Source organism: Leptopilina boulardi, unplaced genomic scaffold (genome assembly GCF_019393585.1).
Source record: "Leptopilina boulardi isolate dan_hultmark-lab unplaced genomic scaffold, ZJU_Lbou_2.1 LbouV2_155, whole genome shotgun sequence".
NCBI classification, from domain to species: Eukaryota; Metazoa; Arthropoda; class Insecta; order Hymenoptera; family Figitidae; genus Leptopilina; species Leptopilina boulardi.
The window spans coordinates 451284-465257 of record NW_026137702.1 but is presented as its reverse complement, the minus strand read 5'-3'; the positions used below and the strand labels follow the sequence as shown (position 1 = coordinate 465257).

At 22.9% G+C, this 13974-nt stretch overlaps 2 protein-coding genes across 2 annotated transcripts; one reads left to right on the top strand and one right to left on the bottom strand.

Annotated features, from left to right (window-relative positions):
- Positions 1–7: 7 nt before the first annotated feature.
- LOC127276890 (ubiquitin-conjugating enzyme E2 J1-like) lies at positions 8–3320 on the top strand. Its single transcript, XM_051297579.1, has 5 exons — positions 8–338; positions 2047–2252; positions 2356–2546; positions 2693–2810; positions 2943–3320. Exons 1-5 carry the CDS (start codon positions 302–304, stop codon positions 3165–3167), a joined length of 777 nt encoding a protein of 258 aa, XP_051153536.1. The 5' UTR covers positions 8–301; the 3' UTR covers positions 3168–3320.
- A 2649-nt stretch (positions 3321–5969) lies between these two features.
- Positions 5970–13610, bottom strand: LOC127276909 (ubiquilin-1). The gene is made up of 7 exons (XM_051297609.1): positions 13156–13610; positions 12806–13010; positions 8632–8926; positions 7477–8163; positions 7046–7172; positions 6761–6890; positions 5970–6499 (listed from the first exon to the last, which is right to left on the bottom strand). Exons 1-7 carry the CDS (start codon positions 13255–13257, stop codon positions 6423–6425), a joined length of 1623 nt encoding a protein of 540 aa, XP_051153566.1. The 5' UTR covers positions 13258–13610; the 3' UTR covers positions 5970–6422.
- Between the last annotated feature and the right edge of the window lie 364 nt (positions 13611–13974).

The window sequence follows — 13974 nt, the reverse complement described above, 5'->3', positions numbered from 1 at the left end:
TGTTGATTTTTGTAATTATTGTTGAATGATTGTACTAGTGTCACTTTTTATTCGATTTTTGTCCTATAATGTAACATAGGAATTGACATTTACAGATTTAAAAAAAAAATTTTTTAACTATTCGGTCATTTAATTATTTACATATATCTAAATGTTACCTAAATTTCATTGAACCACAATAATTTTTATATATGGAGAAATGGTATATTTCAAAACATAATCTTGTTTTAAAGAAACAAGTGTTTCAAGGTTTATAAAATTTAATGTTTATCTTCAATATTGTATTTTAAATTCAACAAACATGCCATTTGAAGGAAAATATAACGCTAAAAGTCCAGGTATTTAAAATTATTATATAAAAATGCTTTTTTTTTTTTTTTTTGCTTTCACAATAAATAATTAAACATTTATTATGTACGCATTTTAAATGTCTTATAATTTTTTAATAATTTTAAAATGTAAATTAGACATATTTTATTTCTGTATTGAATGTGCAAGTTATAATAATATTAATATTATCAGTAAAAGATAACTGTTAATGATAATAGAAATGAGTTAAAAATTTGAATTGTTTTCAAAACCTGGTATTAGGAGTGTACGTAATTATGATAAATATTTGATATTCTTATCAGAATTGAAATTTACATTTTTAATACAAGAACATTTTAATTCAATGTAGTATATTTTTTCATTTAATCTTTATATATTGAAATCTAAAAGAAACAATAATTTTTTTGAAAATTTAGTTTTGAGTTTGATTTTTTTTTTTAAATTTAAAAATTCAAATTTCGAGAATTTTTCTAATTAAAAAATTCATTTCAAAATTGTTATTTAAAAATTTTAAATTGAATTTATCCAATTTTTAATTTGATTTAATTAAAAAAATTAGTTAACTAAAAAAGATTTAATAATTTAAACATTAGAATTTTTAAAAAAATTTTATGAATTCAAATCTTTGGAATTTCTCATAAATAAAAAATTTCTTTATCTTATTGAACTTAACAATTTTCTAAACATTTACCTTAGACAATTAAACTTTAAACAATTTTTTTTAAAAAAATTATATTTTAAAGAACTTACCTTTTGAAGAAATTTATAGCAATTTCGAATAATATTTAATAATAATAAGATATTTAAAAAAAAAATTGTAAAACTTTGTAATAAGTATACAATGGAGAAAAATAAAATCTAATCTAATCTAAATAATAAAATATTTATTAGCTAATTAAATTTATCAAAAATAAAAAAATTGACTTTTTCCAGGCCTCGGATTATATGACTTTTTCGACTTTTTTTCAATTTATTTTAATAAGATGCGACTTTTTTCACTTTTTTTTTACATTTTTTTACAAAATATTTAAAAAAAAAATGCGTCTTTTTTTAGTATACAATGCAGATCTTCTTTATTTCAACTATTTAATAAATTTTTAACTAAAATTCATCACTAAATTAATTATTATTAATAATTTTAATTAAATTCTTCACAAATTCAATTATCTTAAACTATTTATCAAATTAAAGAATTGAAGAAATTCAAAAATTGTTTGAAATTTAAAAAAAAATCAGCAACGAAAATTATCAAAAATTTCAATTCAAAATCACTTGGAATTCAATTATTTTTAAATATTTCAATTTAACACTTTCTAAAATTTTCCATGTAAAACTTTCGGAAATTTAATAATTTTAATTATAACTCTTCCCAAATATAATTATTTTTTTTAATGATTTTTATAATATTTTTCAAAAATTCAATTATTTCTAAAAATTTCAACTTTAACTCTACCAAAATTAAAAAGTTTTTTGCAATTCAATTATTTAAAAATCTGTAAAATTTTTTTTGACCATCAAAACTAAAAATTATGACAAAATTTTTAATTCGAATAAATTACTTAAATGTAGATCATGAAAAACATTTGAAAATTCTTTGGATTTGTTTTTCAAAAATAACTGGACATTCTATTTTTTAAATTTAAAAAGTCTTTTTTAGGTGGTTAAGAAATTTTGACTTAATTACTAATAATAATTTTATGATTGCAAAAATTTCAGCTGTCAAGAGATTGATGCGAGAAGCTTTGGAATTGCACGAGCCTACTGAAGAGTACTGTGCATATCCATTGGAAGATAATCTTTTTGAATGGCACTTCACTATACAAGGTCCACCGTCCTCGGATTTTGAAGGCGGTGTTTATCATGGGAGAATATTACTGCCACCAGAGTATCCTATGAAGCCACCAAATATTATTTTACTGACCGTGAGTTGTTTCGAGGATAATTTTTATTCTTATGATTTTAATCGATAAAGCAAAAAAAAAAAAAAAAAAAAAAAAAAAAAAAAATATTGCTCTTATAACACAGCCCAACGGTCGATTTGAAATCAATAAAAAAATATGCTTGAGCATCTCCGGTCATCATCCGGAAACATGGCAACCATCATGGAGCATAAGAACGGCATTACTTGCTCTTATTGCATTTATGCCAACTCCTGGAAATGGAAAAATTGGATCTTTAGATTATAATGCCGAAGAAAGACAAAAACTTGCTAAAAGGTAGTTTCTTTTTATTTTTGATTTAAATTACAGTTTTTCCATTGAGAAAAACAAGGAAAAGGTATTCATTATTTTAATCCTGTTTATTTATTTATTATTCAAAGTTTTGTTTTTTTTTTTAAAGTTATCAAAATTTTAATTAATAGATCGCTCACATGGCATTGTGAAACTTGTGGACAAATAGTGAATTTATTATCTACTGTCATAAGAAAAAGACCAATTACAGAAGAGGAGAAACAGATGTTGAATACAATTGCACTAAAGGTTTGTGTGTGTGTTTTTTTTTTTTTTTTTAAATTTACTTTCGAATATAAAGGTATGAGCTTTATTATAAAATTCTTCGAAACTATACAAACACAATATAATATTTATAAATCGTCAATATTTAATTTTCAGGCTGAGGAAGTGACAGCAGATAATTTTACATCAGATATGGAAAATGAATTAAGACAACGTAATGTTGATTATCAGACAGAATTTCAGGAAGAGCAACCTGAATTTCGAGAAACAACGGAAATAGTTATAACACGTTCTAAAAATGAATTATTTTGGAGTGTTTCAATTATTTTTCTAGTTTCTGCAATTATTTTACTCATTTTGCGAAGATTATTTTTTATGTAAACATTTTTTTTTTTCACATTTTGCTGTATGTTTGTTATAAAATTGTTTAAAAAAAAAATCACAACCTAGTTGAGATATATTATATTATATAAATTGGAAAGCTATATATGTACAAAATATTTATGAAAATAAACTTTATTAGATGGATTAAAATGTTTTGTGTATGTTTCTTACCGTTCAATCTCCGATCGATAAATCGAATTTTTTTTCTACGTAACGACACAACCTGAATTTGTAATTTCTGAAGTATTACTTCTATTTTAGAAATTATTTCAAATGCATAAAATTAGGTATAGTTTATAAAATTAATTAAGTAAAAAATTTTCTTTTTTTTAAATTTCAGTTTATTGTATTTCTCCTTCATTAATTCCGTCTTGTTCTTTGAACTCATCTGGATATAAAATAAAATAAAAATAAAATATCGGAAAAAGATAAAATATAATATTAAAATAGTAATTTTTTTATAACAAAAATTTCTTTAAGGTCATGTAGAAAATTCCCGCGTAATCTAGTGGGGGAAAATATGTTTTGCAAATCCAAACTTTCTCTAAAATAAGAAAAGATTTTGGGCTAAAATTACTCTTTTTAATTAATATATATCTCTTCTAAAAGATAAACCTGTTGAGGATTTCTTTTGAGAATCGAAACATGTTGTTTTAAAAGTATATTTCATTATAGTTTAAGGCCATGTTATATTTTTAAACCCTTTTCTAGTAATTTTTAAAAAAATTTAACACCAAATCATTTTTCATTTTAGAAAAAGTATGAGAATTCTAAAAAATATATTTTTTTCACATGGCCTTAAGGAGGTTCTATCGCTTGACTGAACTAGTCAAAACAGAAATCATTACTTTGTAATTTTACTCATTGTGCTAAAATCTTTTTCCAAAAAATTAAGGTCATGTACAAATTATTCGAAAAATATTTAAAATAATTAAATTTTCCAAGAATTTCATTAAAATATTATTTGGAAAAAAATTAATTTTAAATTAAAATTTGCAAAATAATTGAATAATTGAATTTCAATTGAAATTTTTATAAATTTGAATTAATGAAATTTTGTTTACAAATTTCTGACAATAATTGAATTTTAGAGAATTTTCAACTAAAATAGTGTTCCAAATAATTGAAATTTAATAGAGTTACAGTAAAAAATTTTAGAAATAATTGCATTTTTTAAGAGTTCAAAAATTATAATTTTGTTGTAAATATAAACATTAATTAAAAAACGATTTAAATAATTGAATTTTTGAAAAATTGGATTAAAACTGTTGAAATAATTCATTAAACAAAGAAATATATAGATAAAAATTTGGGAAAAAAATTTTCATCTCAATTAACATTCAATTAATTAATTATTATTCAATTACGAATTGAGTTTGAAAGAGTTCGAGTTAAAATTTTTTTGGAAGTAATAAAATATCAGAAGATGTTAAATTTGAAACTTTCATAAATTTTAATTGATAATTTTTTTTTTTTTACAAACTTTAAAGAATAGTAAAATTTTAGAGTATTTTTAATTAAAAAACTTTTTAGATTATAGATTAGATTAGATTTATTTCTCCATTGTGTACTTTTACAAAGTTTTACAATTTTTTTTTCCCACAAGCTTATAAAATATACATCAACATAAATAAATAATCAGAATTGAGACACAAAACAAACATATAAAATGTAGAATTAAAAAAAAATTTATTTTCCTGAATTGTTGAAGAACTGTATTAAAGTAATTTAAAAAATTAATTTAGCGAACAATTTTAAATAAAAGTTTTAGAAATAATTGAATTATAGAGAATTTGAGTAAATTTTCAATTGAAAAATGTTTTAAAAATTTGAATTTTTGAAATTATCAATTAAAATTTTAATAAACTTGAATTATTGAAATTTTTTAAAAATTATATATAAACAAAAATTTAATTTTAAAGAATTAATAATTAAAAAAAGTTTTATGTAATTGAATATTTGAAAAACTTAATTAAAATTATTAAAAATAATTAATTGAAAAAGAAATTGATGTTAAAAATTTGAGAAATAATTGAGTTTTGGAAGAGTAATAGTTCAAATTTTTGGATCTAATTGAATTTCAGGAGATTATTAATTAAAATTTTCGTAATTAGAATTTTCTGTAGATATTTTATAAGCTTTAAATAATAATTGAACTTTGGAGAATTTTGAATTGGAAAATGTTTAAAATAATTGAATTTCGAAAATCTTGATTAAAAGTATTAAAATTAAATTATTCAACAATTTCAATTTTAAATAGAACATTTAGAAATAATTGTATTTTAGAAGTTCGAGTTTGAGTTAAATTTTTGAAAAATAATAATTGAATTTCAGGAGATAATTAATTGAAACTTTCATTTTGGAATTGGTGAAATTTTTTTTAAATTTTAGAGAATAATTGAATTTTCAATTGAAAATTGTTTTAAATCGTGTAATTTTCAAAGAATTTGTTTTAAATTCTTGAAAATAATTGATTTTGCAAGCAATTCAAGTTAATATATTTTTTTAATAACTCAATTTAAAAAAATAAAAAAAAAAAAGTCGAGGCCTGTTATTTGAAAACCTCTTGAAATATTTTCATTAGGGCTAGGGAAAAAATTTTAATTTTGACTGGAAATCAGGGAAAAACAAAATAATATTTTTCTGTCAACCCTGAGTATCTATAGGTCTAAAAAAAAACCAACTTTGATTAAAATGGTAATATTAATTCTCTTTACTATAGAACCTCCTTAAAGAATTTGAATTTTACTCCACATAAGAATTTTGTCAATGGAGGTCTAATTAAAAATATTCGACAAATGTTCTAATCAATTTGTATAATTTTTAAGAAGATACAGTTTTGAAACTATAAGCTAAGTGATGTATTAATAACATAACTAAACAGTCAATCATTGTGCACTCAAGTATATAATGCTGGTACAAGTATTACACATTCTTTATAATACATCAATTAATATATAGAGATAGAGATGAAATATTAACAAGATACTCAATATGTTCCTTTTATTATTTTTTTTTCTCGTTGTACCTACTCAGCTAGCTGAACCGGGTAAGTACTGCATCAATTATAAAAGAAAGTTCACAATAAACGAGTCTGTAGCATGTACTTTTACCTAGAGCCAGAATAATAAGAATTAAAATTTTTCGAGTTAACATTACCTCAATTATTTGACACCTCTCCTCATGAGGCAAGAAGTATACCGAGAGTAAATTATTAATTATAGTGTTGGTATTGGTGTTAATCATTGGTGGTTAGCTCATGGAAACTTGTCCGTTGGCCAGCAATCTTTCAACAGCAGCATTAACATCTCCAAATGTTGCAATTAATGCTAAAAAATAATCATTTATCATAATTATATCAATTTATTTCCCTTATTTTAAAATTAACGGACCTATAATATTGCAATCGTTCATTAATACAAAAAAAAAAATTTCCGTTACTATTTTAATCTGGAAAAAAATTATTGTAAGAATTTTATTATTATACAAATTATAATAATCTTTTTTGAATAATAATTTTTGAAATATTGTGACTCAAATAAATTTTTAAATAAAAATTGAAAGACATATAAAAATGTCAGTTTTTTTACCTTGAAGATTTGCGTCTCTGTTTACAAAACCCATTGCTGTAAGCTGTTCAAGTTGTGCTCTGTAACGTTCCTCTGGTGGAGCTACCTGACCATCTACTTCACCTCCTTGATTCAGTGCCATTGCCGATACCTAAAAATAAAAAAAAAAAAATCATAAGGCCTAATACTTTATCATTTCAAAATTAATACAATTAAACGATTTAACAAAAAAAGAAAAAAAAAATAATTAAAATTAATAATATTAGTTAAAATTTTATTTTTGGTATGATTTTTAAATAAACAAACCATTCGAGCCATAAATTGAGAAAAACTTTGATCTGGATCTGTTGCCGGAGCTGTGGTAGGACTTGGTGAAGTTGTCCTCGTTGATTCGGTCGATGCTGCCGTAGGCTGTGGTGGTGTTAAACCCATACTAAAATAATTATAATAATAATTACATATCAAATTTAATTTAAAAAAGGAATGCTCTTTGTAAATTTTATCATTTTAAAAAATGTTAATGAATTTCTTTGATAATACAGTGACAAAAAAAAATTATTTCATGACTTTTCCAAGTCCTGTAGTAACCCTGTTATTACAATTTACATTATTTTAAAATTTAACAAAATTTATATCTATTACATTGTTTATAGAATTTATAAACGCAAATTACTGTCTCAGTTTTACACGTATAATGTTCCTATCTAAATAATGAAATGAAAAAATAATAATCTTACTTGTTAACGAGTTCAGGAGCGACAGTTCTCAATTGTTCCACGCCTTGTTGAATTTGCATTATTGCCGCGAGTGCATTTGGATTAGCGAAAACATTTTGTATTTGTGGATTTTGCATTTGTTGTAATAATGTTGGCAACATTGATCTCATTTGTTCTTGTGTTTGTGAATTTAATCTGAGAAATGGATTTGAAGAAATAAGTCTATTTGCCATTGCTGGATCGGCAGACAATGCTTCTAGCATTGAACGTGTGTATGGAGCATTAAGCAAATTTCTCATCAATGTTGGATTCTCCATTATTTGTGTTGTGAGACTTTGTATTCCAGGTGAATCAAAGAGACCTCTTCCTTGACCACCTTCGCCAGCAGCCGGTGTTGATGTTGGTGGTGGTGATGTTGTTGAATTATTTTCACTGCCATCACTGCCCCATGGATTTGGCAATGGATCTCTATTCTCTTGTCCCTGCTGTGGATTTGGTTGATTGTCTGCATTACTGTTTTCAACTAATGCTGCAAAAGGATTTCTTTCATTTGCCGCTGCGGCTAACATTGGCTCCTGTATGTCTCGATACATGCGACGAAGAGCGCTGTAACCACCTGGAATGCTCTCTAAATTAGATAGTGCCCTATCATGTGAACGCATCAATTCCTGTAGCATTGACGGATTTCTAGCCAGTTCCATTGTTTGACTGTCAAATAAATAAATATTCAATACAATAATTTCATTGACAATTATTATTTTTTCAAAAAAAATATTCATTTTATAATCAGGTTGGCCACTTTTTTAGACTTTTTATTTTTTATTTTTATTCTTCCAAAATTGCAAAGGGCCGAACAAATGATCAACAGAAAGATTTCGACGATTGTTCGAAATCACAATCACGATTCGGCCACCCTGATAATGATTATAAACACTAATTTCAAAGAACATGCTAAGAGTATTTTTAGTAAAGTTATATTAGTTTTCAACACAAAAAAATCATTCTTAACATTTTTTTTTTTTTATAATTGCTCTTTGCATAGATTTGCAAAACAAAAATTTATTTTAAAATTATTTCAACTAATGAAATGCAATGTTTTTAAAACATTCTGTAAAAAAAACAACTAATAATTCATTGAATATAAAAATAAAAAAATTTGTTTAAAAACATATTTACCGTAAAAGTTCAGGATTATTTAACATATGACTTATTTCCGGATTTCGTTGCATAAGTTCTTGCATTTGTGGATTTGCGGTTACTAAAGCACGCATATTTTCTGGGTCATTCATTAATCTTTGCACCAATGGATTGTCAAGCACTTGTCTCATTGTTTCTGGATTTGAAAGTAATTCGCGTTGCATTCGCTGTTGTAATTCAATAAAATTACTAGATCCCATTCCTAAACTCTCTAAGCCAACAAGACCTCCCAAGTTTCCCAAACCAAAAGGTGAATTACCTATATTAGATGATCCTGTAAAATTCATTAGTTATTTACCAATTGAAAATTTCAACAATAAATTTAAAATTGTTCAGAATCATTAAAAAAAGACTCAAAACAAAATTGCCGATAAGAAATAAAAAAAAAATTGTGGAAGAAAACAGAAATAATTGAATTTTAGAAGAAATACAGTAGAAATTTTTAGAAATAATTATTAAATTTCAAAAAATTTTTAGTTTTTAAAAATTAGAATTTTTTTTAAATTTCAGAAAATAATTCAATTTTACATAATTAAATTTTAGAAGAGTTATAAATGAAATTTTTAGAAATAATTAAATTCTAGAAAGCTTTATATTGAAAATTTTATAAGGTTTTGAAATAAAATTTTTAAAAGTCATTGAATTTCAAAAGAATTTCAAATTGAAATTTTTAAACATTGTATTTGATGAAAATTTTTTCTTAATTTTTGTAAATACAAAAAAATTTTACAGATTTTTTAATTGAAAATTGTGTTTTAAATAATTGATTTTTTTTTTTTTTTTTTTGAAGAACTTGATAGAAATTATTATTAATTATTAAGTTTAGATTATTGGAAATAATTGAATTTCATGTGATTTTGAATTGAAAATTTTCGTTAATTTATTCGCTAAAATTATTATTATTTTTTTTAAATATCAAATAATTATTATTTAATATTATTTAATTGTAAAATACTTTCAGATAATTGAATTTTTGAAAAATTTTATTTAAATTATAGAAAATAATTAATTTTATCGAACAATTTTAGTTAAAAATTTGTTAAGTAATTAAATTTTTGTAAAAACTGCATTGCATACTAAAAAAAAAAGTTGCATTTTATTAAAATAAATCGATAAAAGTAGCATTTTTGAAAAAGAAAAAAATGGAAAAAGTAAAATCCGAGGCCTGAACTCGAAATTGTTAATCTATTTCAAAAATCCCTGAATCACAAGTTTCAAAAAAAATTTCTGAATTTTCTGTTTTGCTACAAAAATGTTTTGTTTTCAATTTCCTTAGTTGAAAATTTATTTATAGAGATTAGTATTGATTGTATAAAAAAGTTTTGTATAATATGTAAAAGAAACTTATATGAACTATATTGTTCAGAAACATATCGATCGCAAGTATTAAAATAGTTGTTCGTATATTTCAGGAAGTACTTTTTTTAAACGAATGTCAGTGTTTTTTAAGACCATATTTTTTTTATTAATTTAACCATTTTTTTGAACAATTATTTCTTGTTATTTAAAAAATTATAGAAAGAATTGCAGAACCAATTTGTAAAACCTTTAGCATTTTATAGGACAATTTTTTTTTGTTCTTTCATTTAGCTTCATTTCTTCATTATTTTTAATTTAGATATGTATAAAAAATATTTTCATACATTAATGCGTAAATTAGAGAAAGATAAAAATAACATTTTCCTTCATCAAATAAGGACAATGCCTATGAAATATTCAAATGCGAATAATACGTTCGATCGATATGTTCGTAAATACAGTTCATAGACTTTTTTTTATAAATGATAAAAATAAAAAAATTAATTTTTTTTGTATTGTTATACTGAGACTAGCCGCCATGATTTTTTTGAATTTTTCAATTCAAGAGACATGAATTTTTGGAAAATTAGATTATGTAATTTTGAAATGATCATAACTCCTCGAATTGGACAAATTTTACTTTCTTTTTTGGCAAAATTTTTATATTTAATCATTAATTTCATAAAAAAATATTGAATTTTTTTCAAAGCGTCTACAATGAAAAAAAAATTTATTTGATTCAAATAATCGATTACTTGACTGTTATCTAATAAATATTTATAGTTGAACCAAATAATTTTTATTTAAATTAAATAAACTGTATTTGAACCAATAACTTTTGTATTTGAAACAAATGCGATTTAATTGACTGAAATAATAATTAAATATCTGATTATTTAAATTAAATAAATTATTTTTAATTTCATCAAGTTTTGACGTAAAGCGGTAAAAAACATTTTGTCGCTTCACAAGAATGTTATATATTGTCAATTCGGTTATGAATATACATTTAATGCTTATTTAATATAATGCGTGAGGTCGTTTTACTTATAATTTGACCTAAACATGTCTGAAAGATCAAATCACAGTTAAAATGTTTTTTTAAAATAATTGTTGAAAAAAAAAATTTTCCTTTTAATTCAATTAGAACCGAACTTTATGCAGCAGTAATTTATTTTAAAGTTATAAAATTTATTAAATGAAATTCAAAATTACATAAAAATTTCCAGAGTTATTAATTTTCAATGTTAAATAATTTTTTTTTTTACTATTGTAATCGAAGTTTAACAAAAAAAATTTTCATTTATTTTCCGAAATTTATTTTCATTGCAATAGAAATAAAAAAGTGATTTAGCATTGAAAATTATTTAATTTTTTGAAAATTTTGATCCGCTTAAGAAATTTTGACCCAAAAATAATAAACCAATTTTGTGTATTGTTTTCAATTATAAAAATCAACATTCTTATTATATTTATTATAATTATTTTTTGCTTTTTAAATTTGAATTTAGTAATAGTTTAAAAAACATTTATTAATATTTATAAATTTTTCACGTTAATTCTATAACTTCTTCTCTTAAAATAATTTTAAAAATTTCTTTTTGATTGATTTATTTAACCCAAAAAAATGTTAATTTAAATAAAAAATTATCGTTTTAATAAATATAAATTTTTGAGTAAAATTTCAATATTCGAATTTCAAATTTATTGAATTATTTTCAAATAAAGTGCTTATGGTTTTTATTAATATTTTTTTTAAAAAAATTTTTCTGCGTGCATGATTAATTTATGTATTTTCTACGTTTATTCTAATTATTTTTTGTAATAAAGGGCGTTGCCCGTGTATAAATATAAATAATTTTTACGATTCATTTTTTGTTTTTTGCCTTTCAATGAAAAAAAAAGGTATTTTTGTTCCGAAAAATCCACGAAATAATTTAAAAACTTTATATTATTCTATTTTATGGTGTTAAATACACAACTATTAAAACACAACTTCAAAACTTCATAAGCATAACAAAAATTATTTTTTTAATACATGTAAAATTAAATGGATTAAGATAACCATAATAAAATTTTTGAATTGTAAATTAAAATTGTCCAACAAGCAATTTATGTTTTTTTTTTAAATTTTCGATTTTTAAAAAGTCAATAATTCCAAAATAAAATTTTGAATGATTCTATAAAAATTCTATAATTATTTGTCTAAAAAATAATTCTTGTAGCTTTCATTAATCAAGAAATTATTAAAAAAAATATTTTTTAGGCAAAAAATTATTTCTTCAAAAATCGCTTATCATAAACGTTGCGTACTTCAGCTTCGTAAATTAGTCGAAAAAAGTTGGAAAAAGTTTAATAATCCGAGGCCTGGAAATTAGTTTTTTACGTTGGATTTATTACCATATGTGCAATTTAAAAAAAAAAAAAAAAAAGAGGGACATGAAATTGTTTGCTACGCGGAAAATTACCCATATATATATATATATATATATATATATATATATATATATCAACTATAATAAGAATATCACTCATTGTGTATATTAAGATTAAAAAATTACTTTTTTAATAACTAAATATATAAAAGAAAAATTTGGGTCTCGTTAAAATTTGTTCCAATTTTTTCAGGTTAGATAAATGCTCTTTTTATCTAATATCATTTAGATAAAGATAATTAAATACATAGTAAAGTTAAAAATAAGTAAATATTGTATTTTTTTTTCACGAAAAAATAAAACGAAAAGCATTATAAAAGATGAATTTAAAAATTTGATTAGATATATTAGTAAAGAAATTTGTTTTTTGACATTTATAAATATTAATTGCGTGACAATAAAAATAATTTTTCACTTACCCTGATTTCTCTGTGGACTCGGTAATTGCTCTTGATTTGATTGATTACCAGCAGTACGCGGTGTTTTTATTACAAGATGTACAGTGAGACCATCTTTAATATTATGTGTTGCAAGAGTTTCATGATCCTTCATTATCTTTCCAGCAAAAATTAGACACAATTGATCGGGCTGAGCATCGAATTTTTTAGCAACTGCTTCTTTAAACTGTACAATTTCAAAAAAATAAAAACTAATAGTAAATTGAAAGTATATTACAAAAAAAAAAAAAAATGATAAAAAAAATATTCAAATTTATATGTAAAGTAGAATTAACAAAATTTTTAAAGTAATCAATATAAATGACACTTACATCTTTAATTGACGCATCTTCTTCAATTTCAACGGTTTGTTTATCTTTCGGCGTTTTAATATTAACGTTGATTTTCTTTTTAGTGTCCTGACTTTCTGCCATCTTGAATTCCTAGATGACTGGCTACTTTTAATTTTCTCCAGTAAAAGTATATACCACCTTATAATAATAAACTTAATGCCCTACGTGAGATGTCAATAATTTCCCCCAATGTGTCAATGATAAATCACTTTTTAAAAACAAAATTCGCCGAAAACCTCACTTTTTAAAATTCACTTTGATCGGTATAATAAACACTTGAGATGGAATTTCGCCAAATTTCCTATCAATTTTTTTTCCCAAAAAAGCATAAACCATATAGAACGGATCCATGTATGTATAAAAACTGCCGACGTGGTATTTTTTACCATTCGATCAGGGTTTGGACACAAAATACATTTACCACCACTACTACCACAACATGATGCAACAATGGAAATAATGGTACTGTCACAATCTCACGATGGTTTTGCGCAGACAGAAATTTAATTTAAGTAAGAAAAATAGAGATATATTTTTGTCTTTTTTTACTTCACTAAAAAAATCAATAGTCGATTTTGTTGAACACTTGAAAGTGCCTTTTTATGGGACAAAAGTTGTGATAACGAATCATAAAGGTGTTTACATACCTTTTTTGTTTTTGATCCATTTTCACGCAGAATCATTGAATTTAATTGGTTATCCACAATGTATCAGATTCTGAACAACCAATCAGGTAAGTGTATTTCGGAAAATGCAAAGTGAAGAAACTTTTTTTGCCGAAGGTGTGAATGCTCCATA